This window comes from Nomia melanderi, chromosome 1 (genome assembly GCF_051020985.1).
Source record: "Nomia melanderi isolate GNS246 chromosome 1, iyNomMela1, whole genome shotgun sequence".
Classification (NCBI taxonomy): Eukaryota; Metazoa; Arthropoda; class Insecta; order Hymenoptera; family Halictidae; genus Nomia; species Nomia melanderi.
Window position 1 is genome coordinate 27859611 of NC_134999.1, and position 21353 is coordinate 27880963.

The 21353-nt window shown below is 33.3% G+C and overlaps 1 protein-coding gene across 4 annotated transcripts in view; it reads left to right on the top strand.

Annotated features, from left to right (window-relative positions):
• The window catches only part of LOC116428571 (trace amine-associated receptor 8c), a 133287-nt gene that overhangs the window by 64437 nt on the left and 47497 nt on the right, over nt 1-21353 (top strand). For 3 of the 4 annotated variants that reach the window (XM_031980360.2, XM_031980361.2, XM_076368121.1), the window contains exon 3: nt 11321-11446. The exons of the other annotated variant lie outside the window; for it this stretch is intronic. In XM_031980360.2, coding sequence (XP_031836220.1) covers nt 11321-11446 — 126 coding nt within the window. The remainder of the gene's footprint in view (nt 1-11320; nt 11447-21353) is intronic. 4 annotated transcript variants of the gene reach the window in all.

The window sequence follows — 21353 nt, forward strand, 5'->3', positions numbered from 1 at the left end:
TAACCAGTAGCAGTGTATCATCTATTGTATAATCAATGTGCATTTTTCATGTTTAATAGCATGAATGGATAATAATACGAAATAAACAATTGTCTCGTCTCGCCCCACGAGGGGAAGCCCTATACTTCTATTATATTAGTAAACAATATTAATAAATATAAATCAACAAACATTACTCATCGAACAATCAAACCATGAGAGAATATAGCTGATATATGAAAAACGGCGATTAATAGCTAAAGGATTCAACTGCTGAAGAAAGTAGTATTATTAGGAAGTTAGTGTTAAAATTCAATAAAGTCTTCTGTGATTTCCACTTCTAATTCATTCAACCTTGCTGCATATCGGTAAGAGAAGTTAGAACAATGGTGCTGATAATGATGACGATGAAGGTGATGCGAGATAATACAAAATTCTAATTAATGGGGCAGGTCTACGATATTATTTTGTTCTGCGTGATTATATTCACTTAGTGGTCGCGAAAGAAATATTTGGAGAGTTCAACAGTAGTATTCAATCATCACAATCAGGCATTACACTCGCTCGCGGATAATTTAAACGATGTGGATGAAAACGCGGATAAGAGGTTGGAAACACTGGGAATGGAGTGGAAGTGGTTCACTTCCAATTATCTTTTACCTGCTGCATGAAAGTAAAGCCTTTATTTTTTCGTCGTCAGAGCATTTGCAACGTGTACTTAGAAAAGTTGTTTCGAATAAAGGTACCGCTAATTCACGAGAATATTCAATACATTTCATTGTGTTTTACTGTATGTACGAAAAAATTACATAATATTCGGTATTGATAAATAAATAATGTTTTTCAATTGAGGACTTCTTACCCGCCGGACATTTAGCTCCATTCTACCTACCTCTTGGGTGAAAACGTTTTCGAGGCTCGGAATGCAATAAACGGTCACGTTGACAAGGAGTATTCTAAAACTAGAGAGTGCCCTTTTCGGGGCATTGGTTATGTAGCCATCAAGACGACACCATTGTAATAAAACTCAGTATATTTTTCAAATTTATCTTTATTTTGTGCTCGCATTGTAAAATCAGCTGACTTGTAGATTAATAATAATCTATTTCAGTGTTAGCTATACTCTTCCAAATCAGAAGCGGGGTACATCAAATGTTGCGTAACTGAGTATTTCTAGTCTTCGTGCGATGTATATTAGTATAATAGACGCTTTTCAGTGATTAGTGTAAGAAAATTTAAACGAAGGGAAAGTCGAACAGTGGCCGTCCGCATTTCGTCAATCAGTGCCTTCTTAACCAGTTAACTGTGTTCGATGAGTATACGCGTCATCTTAAAATGCAAAATGGTATTTTATATTTATATTAATTATTTATATTAATTTTTTCAACAATAAACTATTCATTTTCTTAGTTAAATGTGTAATTCTTCTTCGTTTTACTTTAGTTTTTCTAAAGTAAATTGTGCGCATAATGAGAGATTCTTGAAACTAAATTCTACAGTTAACTGGTTAAAGATAAAAGAAAATTGTACCATACGGGGATCTTTATAATTACCTTGAAAAAATATCTAATATTTTTTCTAAAGTTCTTTTGATTTGCAAAGTAGCTAAGTCACTTTGGTATTTATTCTATTAATTTTCTGCAATATTCGGGACCGATATTGTTCCATTGCGCAACAATTCTGCTGTGTAATTCAGCAGTACATGTTGCATAAGAAACATGTACTATTCTTTCCAAAAATATAATCACTGTTGAGAACAATACAGAACGTTGTTATGATTATTTTGTCTATGCTTTACTACTCATGATGCAAAATGAAGAATCATATGTAAACCTTAATCACCGAATCAATTTTGCTTTTTACTGTAAATCAGTGTCACAAACCCTTCCAATATAAAACCTTCCTATTTTTTCTTTTAACATAATTATTACTCTTTTTGTTCATCTTATTAATATTACAGTTGGAAATGTCAATAAAAATTGACTGCATCTAAAATATTGTATTCAGGGCACCAATCGCCTGTGCTAGAAATATTTTCAAAAAAAATGATTTATCTGTCATGCTTTTCGATTTTGTATGGTACGTTAAGCAACTGATCGCCTCGTTGCCGCTGAGCGAATCACACGCAGCCACCGTGCAACCGTAATTTATCTCATCGGCAAAACATTCTCGCCCGAGAATGGCGCTGGGGTTGAGGCGGCACGGAAGCGTGCTGGTGCTGTAAGTATAGAAATGGCGCGCGTAGGTGAACGCGACCCCGTTTCAACAACGTACAGTAGAACCTCGATTATCGGATTTAATTGGGTGACTAACAGCCAAGATAAATGGAAACTCGAATAGAAATTTTTCAAAGCATGGTTGCACACCTCGATTGTATTGGGTCATCCCATAAATAATGCGGCTTCTCATATTTCTTTTATTTTTGAAGGTAATGATTAACGACACTTTTTCTAAACGAATTATAATGTATAGATACACAATTTATAGATAATGAAGAAAAATGTGTTTTAGATTAAAAACAGTTTTGTTTATCTTTACTTCTAAAAATAAAAGAAATATAAAAGACCGCAGTATTTATGGGATAACCCAATATATAAATGGTATATCCTCGGATATAATCTAAACCAAAATTCTGAATGATCTAGATCCCGAAGATCACGCGCATTTAGAACTCTGCATAAACACTTTGTATTATTTCAATCATATCACTGTCAATGTTTATCAACACCGACTTGTACAAAGTTAACCGGTCAAAATAACCACCATTAAATCATATTCAGTTGTTCAAATTTCAAAATCGATTTTCTCTCAAAACGAAGCTTCATATGAAGAAATATTATACCACATTTTTGTCTTATTTTCTTCGCGTAGAATCATCTCCTGCCCGATTGTACTACGATTCCCGACCTACCTTATATAAGTACACGTCTAATCTCATTAGTCAGAAATTTTAATGGTTGAATGAAAATGATTTTCTATGTACTTGATATTATTGGATATAACGAAGTAGTGTATATATTATTATGTACCTACATACTATACGCCTCTCGCGTTAGCACCATCGACCACCAAGCTAGAAGTGCACAAGGGCAAGGAGACTCTTCCACTCACAACGCTCGAGCCGCCTCAGCTTTCGACGCATGATCGTTATTAGCGCGCGGCAATAACAAAGAGCGGAAACGAGACCGAATGAGATGGAGTTTTCTATCGTTACGCCTCACTTCATAAGTCACCCTGTATTTAAAAATTGTGTGATGTTTATATTTGTAAACGATTTTTCGCGGAGGAAAATTTGTTATGAAAACTTGTTAACATGAGAGCTTGAGGTACGTATCAAAGTCCTAAACATTAGAAAAAAAGAAAACAACATATCAATGTCTCGTTCGAACAAGAATTTGAGTAAGACGAATCTGTAGGGAATTTGTTATTGTCGCGCATCAATAATGACCACGCGTCGAAAGTCGAAGCGGCCCGAGTATCGTGAGTGCAAGAGTCCCCTTGCTTCTGTACACATTTAACTTTGCCGGTCGATGGATCTAACGTAAAAGGCGTATAGTACTTGCATATAGGAAGTGTCAGAACATGTGGACATGACGTCGCTATCAGTATATTGGAATAAATGGAACGTTCATGCAGATACTATTTCTGTCTTCCAATAATTCTTTTGACGCAATAAACTTTTCATTTAACTGTTCGGTCCATTATACATGAGCCAGCTGGCTATTGTAGAAACACTGTTTTGTAATATTTCTGAATCGGTTCACTATATTCACTCGTAACATCAAAATGTGTAAAGGACGCTTGATATCCTATCATATTATAGTCCTGTAATAGTTTACATACACATACACTAACACTTTCATTGCCACAGTAGTCCCATGGGACCAGAGCTTTGAAATGACTTAAAATAATTATAACTCATAAGACAACTGACGTCGAATAAAAATGTTCAATACCGTAAATAACTAGATAACATAACGCAAGAATTATGGTAGCAAATAATTAATAATTGTTCTTTTTATCTTCGCTACAAAGGAATAAGTGATACGTAAAACACTGATGTTTTTCGTGGCAGTCAACGTGTTAATAGAACTTCCATTTAGTTTATTTCGATTTAAAATTCCATTGCGCTATTTAAAGATGTTTCTATGGCCTTCTATTTCTTTCGTTCCGAATGGTACATATAGGTACCACGAATGTTTTAAATTACCGGACAGATAGAGAACGCCTTAATGATAAAGGAAAATTGTACCATATGGAGATCTTTGCTTATGACTGACAGCTTCAGTGCCAATATTTATTATCATTAGTGCTTATCTTATTTCTTTCACCGAAAAGCTTCTATTTCAATTGGAAGCAGCTGTTCTTTGCCCTCTTTTTGATTGAAGTGAAAAAATACATATTCAGAAACGAACGGGTTAAAGAGCATTGTAAGAGCTTCAACAAAACAATGAATATTCTACGGCACCTCAGGTGATTTTCCTCAGGTTCATAATGACAGTATTTTTCTCACTTGAAATATTGAAACTAAAAACAGTCGTTGACTATTTGAATAAATCTATATGCAGAGTGTGTCACTTGACTTTGACACCTCAATTGCATCGTCATTAATATTCGCAAGGAAAAAGTTGTTCAACAGAGCTGAATGGTTTCAAAAGAAGTATATTATGGGTTTATTATTTTCATTCTAGGTGGATATATAAAAATCAATTTTACACTAGTCTTTACAGAAGTCTTTTTTTACACTAATCGATGCAGAATTTTGTTTTCCATAGAAACGGTATTAACCAATTTATATCGTAAAGTTATCAGTGTAGGAAATATTTTAATTTAAATAATGGACTATCATTCCTTTCTAATATTAGTTTTATTTACAGAAAAAGTTCGTTACAAGTACCATGTAAATTATAATTTGAAATTGAAAGTAAAGTTAAAATTATTTGCTGTGTTCCTCACATGGAAGGTCAGAGTTTCGTTAATACTAAGGCAGATAACGATGAAACGGTGCAACCTTTTTCGTTCACGATGAAATCGAAATATCAGAAGTTATCAGTTACGCTAAATACTTCGTAGTAACACCTGAGAACAATTTTCTATTGGATGGTAGTCCGAATTTGTAGGCCATTGGTCAACACACTTATTGTTACTGTTGGTGTTGAAGAGTTCATCATTTAACTTTTCTTATTCATTCGTATGAATAAGACAAATGTTTGATACGGTCAGAAATCAGTTGACACGATATGAATAGTCAGATATTTGCATTTCATTCATTAAACATTAACATCCATAAATTTCCAAATTATCTCAAACGTATTCAAAACATTTTCAAACTTATAATTAATTAAACATACGAAATCACACGTCTAATGTTCGTTTTATTGCATTAAACGAATCGCACTATTACCATTTTAATTTGGAGAGCAATGAAAAATAATGCAAGTACTGTATGAGTATTGAGGTATGATATGAAAGAGCTTACATAAATACAGAAATAACAGATATTTATTTGATATATGGCTTTGTCGATTGCAATATCGTTTCGGTACACCATTTACATGCAGAACGTTCGGAAAATAAGGAAACATTTAAACGAATATATGAACGTTTTGATGGTATTGGGTTTCAAAAATGGGTTCGTGTATAATATCCAAGCAATAAAATGTTTCAAGTTCGGAAGTATTTTACGCTGTTGGAGGCAGAAATCGGTTATTTTTCATGTAAATGAGTAAGGGAGTCAGATTTGGTTAGTTGCGAGTTCAATTTATTCCCGTAAAAAATGTTCCGTGATTATCGACTTCATCGATTCAAACTACCTCCGAAATTATAAAATTGAACCAAAAATGTTACTGCTTAGATATTATCCTAAATTCCTGATGAAAAAATTAGGGCCACTCATAGTTTCCAACATTTTTCGCAATAATCGGGAATTAAAAGACTAAAGTTTGATGTTTAATACTAAACTTTGTATAACGCATCATTATGTGAAATATCAAAGTACAATACTTTTGTCCCTTAATTTATCGACTAAATTATTTACATTAGTCGCAACAAGCATCGTCTGTATTTTATCAAAAGCTGTTGAATATTTCTAGCAAAGAACTTTCGAGTGCAAAGGGTTAATAAGTTCTTAGAAAAACATCTATTATCTTTGAAATAATCGCAAAAAGAAAAACTCAGGAATGAGTGATTGTGACCTGTCTGGTAGTTCTGGTGTTAAACTATTATATCTTTTTCGACCCTTGTCCACGGTCTGCCGCACTGTGCGGCGCGTCTATTCTCTTGGCTCCTCTTGACCATTTCCCAACTCGGCCCGCTGCGGCGTGACACTGAAAGCTTCTTCTAGTACGCCCCTAGACGGTAAGAGCTCGAAGGCTTTGCCGGGCGTCGACAGTTCCTTCACTAGTGTCCTTCCTGGCCGCAGTGTCAGCAGTAGGTGTTGCTCACCTCAGTGGATTCGCTTTTACAAGTCACCCGACAGACTCGAGCTCTTTTCCCTTTCAAACGTTGTCGTCTTTGTCGTAGTAATAGCCCGTAAACTTCTGCGACGAGCAGGTGGGATAGGGCGTGCTGCTCCATTCCTCAGCCAGCTGTGAGTGACTTCGTCTGCACGAATTTAACCGAAGTTATCATAATAGCGCCTGCCTGTCACACTCGAATTATTTCGAATTCCGCCCGATTTCACTCGAAACTTCGGATGCATTGGCTCAGCCCGCTCACGTTTCTAGCTCACAAAGGAACCTTTTCAACCAGCACACGCCGATTTTAATGAAACTTATGTGCGGCATAGTTCTCAAGAAAATATTCGTATTTTTCTTATCGGCCAATATCTCGTTTGAACGAGTGAAAACAAACCTCAAAGTTGAGGGTTGAAAGCATACTTTTGACAATATCTCTGAAACCAAGGGGTGTAGAAAAGAAATTGTTTCTTTAAATTCTTCGTTCCGAAATGAACAATTTAGATTTCTTTTTATGATGACAGATTGGTAGATTATAATATACAATCATTGGTAATTAATACGTACGCAGTCAAGTATTAGAACAATTGTAGGAATTGCAGACTAAGGTGTGTCGAAAAGGAATTATTTCTTTAAATTGTTTGCCCCGAAATGAACAATTTAGATTTCTTTTCTGCACCTCCTATTTTCAGATATATTGTAAAGAATATACTTTCAACCCTTAACTTTTTGAAACCTTTCTTCAAACCGTTTTCGTAATGCTGAGAACTCTAGTTTACAATTTCTGCGTAAAAAAATCGGGAAGACCCATTTTTCATCTTGTCTAACGCCCTTCGCTAGTTTTTCAGGAAAGAGAATGGCAATTTATTTCCACTTGCGATGTGAGGAACGAAAAAACCCTTATAACCGTGTCGGGTGAGTCCGGGTCAAATGCTTTACCGATTCCTAATAGCCGTTAACGTTTTTCTGAAAGTTAACCTTTGGGAATACGCTTTGTCACACGCCAAAAGACTGATGTCCATGACCTCCACATTTCCGATAGTAGTTTGAATATCTAACTGCTGGCTGTCAAACCATCTTCTGAATTCTAAAATATCTAATCGAAATCATTTTATCCGAATCTGTGGCATACAATGCATTTTTAGTTTGAAAGTTGGGAAATAGTAATCTTGCAGTCTCGCATTGAAAGTTATTCTTCTTTCCGAAAATATAAAAATATATATGGAGTAACTGTTTTGCAATCTTAAGCAAACTAAAGGTTTAAACATGTTCTTTTTATGTGTTTATATACGCAATGTTGATATTTATCATGCGAATGAAGATTAATGTATTATTGGTTGAAGTAAAAATCAAACTAAAATGAAGGGGTACCTTCTTACAACTACGATAGATGCCAACTTTCTTGCTAATTTCCTTGTATCGCTTAGGGTCAAAGTAAAACGTTATGCAAATGTTATGTTAAACGTTTAAATAGAGAAATAGATTTTTACTGCAGGAATTCGCAAGTTTAGTGTCGGAGCACCTCTTTTTTAACGTTACGAGTATTGTAACAAAAAGTGAGCTATATGTAATATAAACGTGAATGGTCATGAGAAAAAATATTTTAACACTCTTTAACACATTATATCGCTTGGTAATTACATTATTATACATTAGACTTCGAAATGACCGCATTAACAATAACTCCAAAACAGTGACAGAATCCAAAACTTCTCTCTTTTGTCGCATTTAGTGAAATAAATTCTTCTTTAAAACGATGAAATATTACTATAATATTATTATTTACTATTCATAAAACATTTTTGAACAGTATGTTGTTTATTACCAACAATATAATTTTAAAAATTATAATATGACCACGTGAATACATCGTGGTAAAATGTTATTAATTCTATCAACATAAAACTGCGTTTATAACATTATACGCGTTTATTTCGTAGATAATAATATTAACGCATCCATTATTATAAAATGTAAAGAATTTACTTTCTGGGAATACAAAATAATATTAGTTGCTTTTTTAAAAATAAAATTACCTTCATATTTTTTCATTGCAACTGATGTTACTTTGTGTGTTACGTATTATTATATCGTAATTACGACGGAGAAAGTCGTACGAGAAAGATGTCCAGGTCAATTATTTTCCATGAACAATTGATATATATTGATATATGGTTCCAGCAATCGATCAAATTGCTTGAAACTTCATGCTACAACACGTAAGGGTCGCAATATTTACATAAAAAAAAGAATGATCATTTAAAGAATTCCCCTGTTTTCATATCATGAGTATCTTTTAAAAAATTGACTTTATAATTCTATGTATAATAAATGTAGTATTGCGGGACTGTAATAAATTTCTACGAAATATCTTGATAAAGAACTTCCTAAATATTTAAATCACACGTACACCGGAAGAAATTATTTTAACAATAGCAACTAGTACGTATTAACATACGAAAGTTGAAATAATTTTTGCGTGCCACCCGAAAATAATGGTGTAAAGTTACATTCTCATAACGTCAGAGAGTTAATTGAAGAAAATTTGAACAAAAGGTCAATAATTTGCATACTAAAACAATGTAAGCTGCACGGCAAAATATTCACTGCTCGACTACCCTGTGTAATTATGACCAACTTCACTGTAACAAAAGGATTAAGTTGGTGGTGCATGATAGTCTACGGTCCGCGATATAATTCAATTAGACAGTAAACGTTGATAGGATTAAATTGTTCTTTGTGGAAGAAATCTAACCTTTGAAAACTGTGATTATTTGAATTGCAAATATAGCTTGCTTGGTTTGTGGAAATATTTGATGTATCCTTAAAGCATCCAGACAGCAATTGGCATTGTGGAAATAAAATTCGATTTAGATAATTATTTAAACAACAATTTCGATTTAATCATTATTCATGTTGTTACTATATTTCGGTTGTTTTTTTCAATACCTGGGTCGTTATATCACAGCGTTTAACATGATTAAGATGTAATTCTTATAAGGATTGTAACAATAGATATCTTTCGATTTTTCTATATATTGATTACAATATTCAAGTAAAACTATTTATTTTTCGAGTTATTGTGGAGATGTAATTTTGTAAGATATTAATAGTTGCGAAATAAGAAAATTGAAACTCGTAATTTTGACAAGTGCGGTTGTTTCAGTATTAAATAATTATCTATCTATACAGATTATAATCTGTTGTTACAATTTTCGTAGGGATTACATATGAATCATATTAATTGCTCGGTAGTTCTAGTGTTGACTAAGTCCACAATTCAGGCAACATCTTTTCATAATACTCTGCTAGTAAAGGTAGTTAATTATTGTTACTTTTTTTTTTGTGAAATATTTTGCTTTCTTCGCAGATGCCTGCTACGTTGTATTATTTTCTAGAAGGGTCACCCGTGCATTAATTTCGTGTGTGACAAGAAACAGTTTTCATAAATCTTTCGGATGCGTACACCCAGCGTTGTAAAATATAAATTTTTCGGACCATTTGTGCACCAAACGTTTATCTTTCGGGCGTACAGCTAGCCGCTACAAATTTACCCATACATAATGGTATTCCGCTGTTGTATGATAATTGCATTCAGTGAAAATTATCCATTTGGATAGTATTAAATAATGTATATATTTTCATATATAAATACGTATTTATATAACTATTATTTATAATATTTATGATTAAACGGCCATTTTAGCAATTTATTTTATACTATACTGTATATGCGAAACACATATAATTTACTGCGTACAGAAACATCGTAATTTTTTTGCCTTTCGGGAGATAATAAATCCAGCTACGCTGAATGCGATGTTGAGTAGGGGATATAGGTTAAACATGAATTTCGAAATGGTATTACTAATCTGATGGAAAATAAGTAACAAACAGATCACCTAATAAATATCAGTGAGTTCGCGTTCGTGAAATTTGTGGCGTTGAATTTTGAATCGGTGATGTCAATGTAACATCATATTCATCATCAAGGTGTTATCAGTAGAAGTGTCCCAGAATCAGTACGTCACAGAGAGTGTCAGGAAGCCGAGGGTTGAGATCGTTCGAAAAGATATTAGATTGGGTCGAGACGAGCGCCCAAAAATTCCAGAATTCCTGAATGAATCGGGATTCTCAAAAAACTCGGAATTCCAGAAAATGTTGAAGATTCTTGAGCATATTTAAATAGCTTAAACATTTTTTTAGACGTTTTCAAAGGTTTGTTCTTATTTCTCGTAATTTTCGGGTACCCCGAATATTCTCGGGCATCCCAACTATTTCTGAAATCCTGACTTTTTCGAAAATTCCATCTTGAGTGTCTCGACTCTTTTAGAAATTCTGATATATTCGGAAATTCGTGCTGATTTCCAACAAATTCTTATTCCATCCCCACCTTATATTTACAAGTCCTCGCACAGTTCTAGTTATCAGTTTGTTAATCTGTTAACTGTGGAATTTAGTTTGAAAAATCGTGGTTTCTCGCGCAATGAAATTAAGAAATGAAGTGTGTGCAGAACGAATCCACCTAGGTTATTTTTTAATGAAAAACTAAAAGAAAACAAAGAAAAATTACGTGTTTATGTGAAAAAATAAAGAATTCATCGTTGAAAGAATTAGTATTATTTCAAGGTTTAAGGTGACGTGTATACTCGTCAAACGCAGTTAATTGGTTAAGATGTTTGCAGAATGATATTACAAAAAATAGTGAAATATAATTAGCGATAACTGTGATTCACTTCACGGGGTTGCATTGTGACTGTCAGTCACTAATTGCCGTTCGTACAAAGTTTTGTCCGAGCCAATCTTGTAACTGTATTTGAGAAAGCGAACCACGCACCATCAATGTAATTTAAATGATCAACAGGTTCTCTTCACCTTTATTGCAGCCGAGATATTTGTTGACGAGTCTGGCGAGCAATGACTTGGCTATTGGACTGTTGGTTACTCCATTCGGTTTCCTGCCAGCCATTTATGGATGCTGGCCTTATGGAGAAGTCGTCTGTCAAATTCAGGTAACGTTGCACCATATTAACAGCTTCCTATTTTTTTATTGTAATCAGTAAACATGAATTTCAAACATTCACGTGCTTAACCCCTTCGCGGGATACACAAATCATTAAGACGTGATTTCATCACATGTTCATTTAAAGTTAATATCCTTTAATTTAAAAAAGCTGTCAGGAGTATGCAATCTTAAGAGCTTCGGCTGGAACACAGCTCAGTCTTAATCGTACAGTTTTGTTTCTTCGAACTTTAACCTCTTGCTTTATGATTTATTTTTCAACTCTAATCGATGCAGCAACTTTGTCAGCAATAATTTATTGAATAAAGAAAACAATTCTATGTATATTCTATGTCTACGTTTGTCTTATAATATAATAATTGATAACAGAAGAATAATATATCATCTAAATTCGCAAGAATTGAGTAATATTTATATTTGTTAAATTCTATTTAAAATGTTCACCACGACTCTCTCACGTTATTGTAAGGCAAAGGGTTAATAGCTATGAAATACCTGTACATGAGCCATTCATTGGTCAAATCGATTTATTCCACAAAAAAAAAGTAGGGAAAAGTGATTCAATGGTTACACATTGATTCTGAAAATTTCCTTTTACGTGCAAAATCCAATCATCATGACAGAATGTATTTTACTTGATTAACACAGGTACAGCTTCAACCTAAGAAATATGTAAAATACACAAAATAGTGTATTCTTGAAGTAACTTCTATTAATATTGCAATTTTTCCACGACCAAAAGGCGTTTTATTATTTCGTGGTACCAAAAACAGTCACAATGACATTTATATTAGATAGAAAAAGTTAAGAGGTAATAAGGCATGTGAAATCATTCTTCTGTTATCTTGACTTCACTTCAACTCGTGCATCCATATAATACATACTGACATAGACTGAGTCTGCAAGTACCTACTCAACGTTGTTCAAGAGGAGAGCCCTGAAAGTCACTTTCATCTTTTCCGATCTCAATTTCGATACTAATTTGTTATCCGTCAATGCGGTTGCACGCAACCAATCAAAACTATGAACAAAACACATAGTGAAAGACCTCTCTTGCCTCTGCGCCCGCCGTCCCGCGGCTTTTCTCTTGAACAACGCTGAGTAGGTAGATATATACCTATGTATATATACCTATATACGGTCTAAGGACTCTGCGAGCACGAAATCGGGCATTGATCCAAGCGAGCAAAATTAGTTACCCCCTACCTTGTCACTTTTTTTTCATTGCTTAGTGGCCATCACTAATTACTAGACTGCGGATGTTTATGTTACTAAAATATGTCAAAATATGCAAATAACATATGTCGAATATGCAATTAATGCGTATTAATTAGTTGACACAGTATTAACTCTTTGCACTCGAAAGTTTTTCACTGGAAATATTTAACATTTTTCGACGAGGTACAGACGACACTGTTTGAAACTAATTTAACGATCATTCACAGATAAATTAAGCGACAAAGTAATTTTATTTAAATATTTCCTATAGCAATACAAAGTTTCATTTAAAATACTAAATATTCAATTTTATAACTTTACTGTATCAAATCAAGTGGTGACTGAGAGTCACCTCTCGAGTGCAAAGGGTTAAGTATCTCAACATATGAGTCGCTCAGGAGCCAATGCGGTTAGGTATAAAAAATTGAGAAAATTAATGTAATGGCTTTTGAAATTATTATACAACATATTCAGAAGCTATAAAAGAAGGGCTTTTTGACTAAGAAAATTAATAAGTAAAAAGAATATTATTTATTCCATTAAAATTTACAAACGTCAGAAAATATTAGAAAGTGGACTTAACCGCATTGGCTTCTGACAGGCTCATATGTTGAATACGCATTAATAGCATGTCAACATAAACTAGAATATACAAATGTATGCTACATATACTGGAAGTATGCTATAATAATTTTATTATTCAAACATAGCAATTAACAGTTATAATTTTAATTACAATAAGTTACGAGTATTTTCTTGAGATTGCCAATTGTTAATTGATGACGTTTATCGCTTAAGGTAAACTTACACGCTCAGACCGAACATTCATCGCAAGGTGTGATCGGGGCATTTTGAAATTTTCCCCAGAAGCATGCTTTAATCTCATTCAGTTCTTCAATTACCGAACCTCGCAATGTTTAAAATTGTTTGAAAATTTCTTGCTGAAACTGCATCTAATTTTGACACAATTTTGTTGGCACATATTTGGCACTGGACAGTTTCTCCATCATTCACGAAACTTCTTTCTGATATTCAGTCGATCCAATTCTGTATTTTTCTGTGTCTACTGTTTCTTGTTTTAGTCATCTCGTATGTTTTATTTCAGTACTGTCTGTCTGCTATTAGTGGAATAAGCTCCTACTTTAGTTGTAGTTTTGCTTTATCGTGGAGATGTTCTAAAACACCTGAATTCTAAATTTCAAATTAAAAAATTAAGGAGAATATCTTATACCAATGTCTCATAGGCTCTAATATCGATGTTTATATTAAAAATTCGTAGAAAATTTTTATTAACACTAGGTTTACGGAACGCGTAAATTTGACGCAGATTGAATTTTATAAACATTATTTCTACATCTACAATTTCCAAAATCTAAATGAACGAATATCAACTTTCCCAGGAACAATAGAATAAACTGTACAATAAATGCCCGTAAATCTAGTGTTAAAATTAATATTACCACGTGGAATTCCACGAAAAACATCAGCGTTTTACGTATCACTTCTTCTTTTGTAGCAAAGATAAAAAGGAACACTTATTAATTACTTGCTACCTTAATTCTTACATTACTCTGTTATCTAGTTATTTACATTATTGAATATATTTATTCGACGTCAGTTGTCTTATGAATTATAATTATTCTCAAGTCATTTCGAAGCTCCGGTCCCATGGGACCACCGTGGCAGCGAAAGTGTTATAGATAAGGGAGACAGATTGTTTATACAAACGAGAAGGTGGACATTACTTGTGCAGCAATATAATATTATCATCACTTGATTTATACGATTTTTTAGTCCATCCTACAGCTCCCTTTTTAATATGTGATTTTGCCGAGTGCAGTACATCTCTGGCATCGCTGCTGAGCAACTACCTATTTTAAAAGTACATTCAAAAGATTAAGGGACACTTTTGGACGAGACGGAATAAGAAAGTAAATGGCGCGGTAATCCTTCCATTCATTTACATACGGGAACACTAGTACTGCTCAAGGAGGATAATTCACGATAGTGAAGCGGAAATTCGAGCGTATCACTGAAATCCAGCTCCGAGAGGCAAACGTTATTCGTGTGGTCACTGTAAGAACCGCCAATCTACCTTATATACGGCCAATCAAAAAGTGCTCCGTACACTGTACTAAAAACTAATTAACGTAATATAAGGTAAAAGCACCAGTAGTTGGCCAGTTAAGACAAATTTTCTGCGTAAATGATAGTAAACGTTTGCTCTTTTATTAAATAGAGAAACTCTATGTGTGAAAATGCGGTTTGAACTTCTTCCATTAAGCAACAAAGCGAACCTTTTTGAAATAGTTATATTATCCAAATCGTATAAACGTTTCTGAAAATTCAATACTCGCATCAGAAGTTTACCATCCTTTAAAACCGGGAACTAATAATTGAGCATATATTAGTTCGCAGTTGGCCATTTATAATAAAACTGAAAACACTAAAAGTGATTATTTTAATATCGTTTATTTGCAACGATTTCCGTGTTGGAAATTGGAGGTATACAACCGACGTCAATGAAATAAATCGTTAGCTTTTACGATAAATAATTTAATTCAGGTAAAAGTGTTTCGGAGTTGGATCGGTAGATGCTGTAGCATATCTATCGGGTCTTTGTGGAAAGATTATTACTTTTAAAAACCTTATTTTTCACGTTTTACTGAGAAATGATCAACTACTGATATCATGTAAATTACTGGTGCCTTTACCTTAGTTCTTGAAGGCAGAGTCAGAAACAAATAATTTTTACGTTATTATATTCAAAGGCACAACATTTATCATTAAATAAAAACAGGGAAAATATCTTAACAAGAAAAATAAACAAAACAGCAAATATAATAAAAATATGGTCAAAAAGTCCACGGATACATGATTTTAGTATCTATAATTTTATAAATTAACCGTCGAACCGCGAGTAATTTTTTGATTTTTCTCTTTAGAAATGCAGACGAAATTTATAAGTTGTACTTCTTTATCACAAAAATATTTGTAAGGGAACGCGAAAAAGAGATAGTAAAAAGAATTGGAAATGGAGAAATCGTATTTATTTTCGAATATGGTTTTGCGTGTGATACGCTTCACAATCCGATTTTCTACGCAAATTAACAATAGAATTTTAAGAAAATTCACGCAACGTGGATTTCACGTTGTTCGAGGCTAGAGAGTTAATAGTTAGCCCGTCCTATACTGTATTTTTTGATAGCTCTATATAAAAATATTTTCTTTCGTTACTATTTCATAGCTCCATTTTTCCGGAAGTATACGACCACTACTATATAAGTTTATGCATCACAGAATGAGTCATTTCAAAATTTGGTAATATCTCTTATCGTGAAGGTATCGCTTAACTCGTGTACGTGTGTCTTTCAGAACGAGAATGTTAAAAAGCATATAATAGCGTTTAAAACATTTAAACTCCAAAAATGTCTTAATTCATTTGGTGAAATAAATTGGGATGGTATCACATAATCTTATTTTATTGTATCTATAATTGTTTAATCCCAGCACAATGATAAAATATTGCTTTACATCTCAAACGGTTGAAGCGAAACAAATTATTCTATTCAACTGTTTTGCAGCTTTTATGACACATTGGCTGGACGTTATTGGAGCAAGTAAAAATACCATTGGATTCATTTTTCTCTTCGAAGGCACAACATGTTTATAAGGATAATATAAATAAGCGTATGGAAAGATGGGACAGGGCAATAACAAGCTATAGAAATGATATAATAGATTTAGTCAATAAAAATACTTGAAGAACTCTCCTTTTTATTTCTTATAAGAAAACGTCGGAACTTTGGAACCAACCCAATATTATACCAGTAATAATATATACTTGTGTTCTTAGTACATAATTATTCTAAAGAAAATATAAAGTGGAGTATATTTAGCTTATAAGAAAATGAAGTAATCCTACTCGATCGTCTTACTTTTGTACTGTCAATAAATATATATTAAATATTTTTTTTAAATGATTAACACAAAAGACACAAGTATAGCGAACTCATAATTACCTAGTACCTTTCTAATGAGCTCATATATGTGATAATTGAAAAGTATCGATACTAATCACGCAAAATAATTAAGATGTGTATTAGAATTGAAGGAAAATTTCTGCACAACATAAATAGAGTTTAGAAATTAATTGAGATGCATTTGAAAAGTTTTCCACCAAATTATCAACATTAATTCAAATTTCTATTATTGTAAAATGTAAATGACTTCATGAATTATAATTACAAAGTAATTCAATTACGTTGTCTGCAATTATATTGGAAATCGTAATTCAGTTTCTTCGTACAATTAAATTACAATGCAATTCATAATTCTCGATCTTAATGCCTAATCCCTTAAATATCTTAATATGTGATACCTATAAAAATTGTAACCATAGATTATTTTCAGTTTTCGGACATTCAATATAATATTCAAATGAATCTACTTATGTTCAAGATCATTTCAAATATTCAGTCCTTTTAAGATGTCAATAATTGCGAAAGAAAAAATCGAAACCAATCAGTTTGACTGGTACAGTAGTTCTAGTGTTGACATTAAAAACTATCGAGCAGTTAAACTGACTTTTTGAAATTCCTTTATAGAAACTCTAAAAGTGCATCTATGGAGACTTCAATTGATTTACAATTCAGTCTGCGTATTGCTAAATCAATTTCTTGAATAATTGTCCACGGAAATATCTGTTACCTTTTTAATAATTGCAACATGAAAAATCAGGAATGGGTCATTTTGACTCGTTTAGTAGTTTTAGTGTTAAGAAACATAAGGATAGAGAAGGGTCCTGTACACTGTAGCGAGGTGTATGTGTGCATTCCTTTCGTTAATTAAATACACGTGATTTTCTATCCATACTAGATGGAGCTCAGCGGAATTTTCCGACAAAATAACCATAAAGGATTAGATGCAGTTGTATATTACGTCTGAACACGGGGCAGTAAGTTGGTTTGCGTTGAAAATTCTCAGTTAAAGTCTTTCGTGGCTTTCTCAAGGATCGTTTGAAACGAGGTCAGGTCGATCCTGGCCTCTCTAGATTATCAGGGCTTTCTCCTGGCTATACGCCAACCGTTACCGTGGCAACCATCTTAAATGTATACTACCCTCCATCCAGCCTTTCTTACCTCGCACTTTTTTTTTCCTGTCGACACGGATTTATCGAATCATGTTGTCGCCTTTGGTAGACCGTATTCGATTTGGGATTTCGGACTGCCTACTTGAGTCGAGGAGAGAGATGTCCTTGAAAAATCATCTCCAATGATATTTCAGTTATACTTCAATTACACAAAAAGCAGTTCTTGTACATTTTTATGCGCAACAAAACAAATTTGAATGGGATTAAGGGTTCCACTGCAGAAGGAATTATGTAACAATAGTAACGTTCTGAGATATCAAGGATTTTGCAAAAGGTTCTGTTACAGTGCAAATTGCATAATTTACGCTAATATTATATTATTGAAACTTATTAATATTACGATCAGGTATCAGGGAAAATTTTTTACTTTATGTTTCATTCTCGACATACTTAACTTTGAAAATTAGATTATGAGAGAAATGTTGCAAAAGCTGTTTTTGAAAAATGCTTTATGTAAAAATATATTAATTGAGAAGCTATGTGTTTGAATGCGTTTTATTTATCTCGAAGTGTGTCAAAATTTTGGAACTTCTATGAGAAAAATGTAAATTTTATTCTTACATGTGTCCTTGTCAGTATCTTCTCGCGGTGTACGTTTGATCCTTTTTGTAAGTATTGTGATGTAAGGATCGAGTAGAAGATAATGCAGAAGTTTAATTTTTTAGTTGCACAATTGATGTCAGACGTTACACAAAAATAACTTATGGCTCAGCTCTCTTTAGTAGGATATAACAGAAATAGGTAAATAACAGAGTGTTAAGAAGCCTGAAGATGAATAATTATCTCCTGATCGAAGTTTCGTATTCTAGTGAAGAAAACAAATTACAATCTTAAATTTAAAACTTTTGTACGTTATCTATGTGAAATATACAGAAGGTGAGTGTAGAAACTAATTCTATAAACTCTTTGAAACAAACCGAGATAACCAAACAAATGAGAATAAACAGATAAAGTAAACGAGATATCCAATTTCTGTAGATATTTCTCCACTTTGGAAGCTAAAGGTTTGAGAAAGATCTACCTAAAGACGGTTATAAACTACACTTTGCATAAAGTCTTTAAAGGAAGCAACAGCGCGAATTCTGTTTCCAATTTAAAAAGTATATATTTGTGTATTCGTTGTGAAATACCGCCTCTGATATTCAACGACCGTCTGACGTTCTTTCAGTGCAGCGTACAATTTTGTTTTGACGATTTTATTAGCTTGATCCTCAGTCGCGGGTATCGTTAAAGGAATAAGCTATCGTCGATCATTACGTAAAAGAAGGCGTCAGGTGTTACCCTATTCCGTGGATGAAAGAAAAATGAATTCCTTTGAAATCGGTGCACAAAAGCAGAAGAAAGCATTCAAACGCGAAGGGAAATTTATTAATACTGTAAGGTTCTATGGAAATATACATTGCATGGTTCTGGAAATGTCCAGACGTTCTATGCAATGCAAAATTTCAAATAAAGTGCCGTTTATATAATTTTCAACGACATGCACATCTAAAGCGTGCAGTGTTTGTAGCACAGGTTTGCAAACTATCTGTTGCCACCCCTTTTGAAAAAGAATCTTATTTTGATGCCTCCCCCTTTAGTTCATAAAATAATGCAGATACATTTTTAAATGGTAAAATATATTAACTCTTTGCGATCGAATGTCGTTGTCATGGCTACTTCGAGCTTCGATATCTGAAATCGAAAACTGCAAATGTGTTTTTGCATTATGAATTGCATCACTGCATTGTGAATTTTTTATACAAATTAGACCATTACGTTTCTTGGGATTCGAAGGATCTCCTAGTCTTGTATCTGTGTAAATACACAAATTTAATTGAAAATTTAGTGTTAATTATTCAAGTAACGAGGGACTGGCATGTGGTGTTTTTTAATATTTAAGACTTTGATGCATAATTCTGTTTTCCATGAAAAGAATTGTTAGAAGTTCTTAGAATACACTAAACATGCCAGCACTTTATATTTGACTATTCCCACACTAACCAGCTAAATAATTAGTTACAAAATAAAGGTAAACAAATTAAACGATCCATTGTTTTAGCAGAAACTTCAACAAAGGGGCAGACAAAAACTGTTAAACTGATTAATCAGACAATGTAAAAATTGATAGAAAGTAAAATGGTCGAAAGAAAATACAAAATTTTAAACCAAATTTTAAAACCGCTTATTTGACCGGTCGCGGCATATTTAGTGTTAAGACAGTCTCGGCTACAAAGAGCTAATAGAAAATTGTCAACCGTCAAGGGTTAATAGAAAAAATGAGAAAAACATAAATTACGCTTCTGTTAAATTTTTCGCGCGTTCCAGTTTCAAAATCGTCGGGGTATACTAATAAAATGGCTGTTCCACCGCGGAACAATAGCGCGTACTCAGGGTATGTGCCTTTACACAATTTCTAGAAAACGTTCTTTACGTTTTGTCACGGCTGGTGCACACGTAACAGCTAACAGTGTGTTCGAGCGTTCCACAGTCAATTCTCCGAGCAGAACCTGAATTTCAACCCTCGGCCTGTGCCGCTGATTCGCAGAACAATACCGACCGCCATAAACCCTATCTCTTTTTTGCACTTCGAGATCGACTCGGTCACACTGGGAATTGACCATTTTTTCGAATTATTTTTCATCGTTGGAAAGGAGACTTTCTTCTTCATACATAACTCATCAAAATAAAACAAAAGCATCTTTTTCTTAACCCCTTGCGGTACAATAACATGTCAGACACGCGGTGAAGATTTCCAACATGATTTAATAAACATAAATATTACTCGATTCATTCGAATTCAAAGTAAATATTATTCTTCTATCATCAATTATTATTATTTGGAGCAAAGTATTGTACTATTTTACTATATGGAGCAAAATATTAAACTATTAGGCTATGTATTATACTTTTTTGTTAATAAATTATTAACAAAATTATTAGCAAGGGGTTAAGAAACTATGTACAATATATAATAATAATGACATTGTTAATAACTGTATTGAACGGTAGAGTTTATTTAATGTAATTAAAAAGTATAATTCTAGAGGTACGAATACTCTTGTGACTCACTGTATATACGCACTGCGTATAACACAGCTACATTTTTCTTTTTCAAGAAAATTGAGCTGAATTTTCGATTTCCATAAAAGTGAAACACCTTTGGTATACCCTGCAACAATTACACTAAAATGTATATATTAATGCCTTATTCATCTCCGTCGTCTGTATCTGTACCTTCGACAGTAGGTTTTATTCGTGGAGAATATTGATTTAATTATACTGATATCTTTTCTGGTGATACTAATATCCTTTCCAAATTCTACGTGATACTAAATAATGGCTAGGATATAAGCACAGCAACTAACTGTCCTTGCACCATTCCGGCATTATCAGTAATATATGACTGTAGTTTCTTATCGGTGGTGGTAGTGTATCAGTTGAAATTAAAATGGAGTACTACCTAGCTAGAGGGTTACTACCTACTCGACTATCCCGCTTCTACACAGTTCCTCTTATTATCTGTATAAATATCTTCCGTAACTGT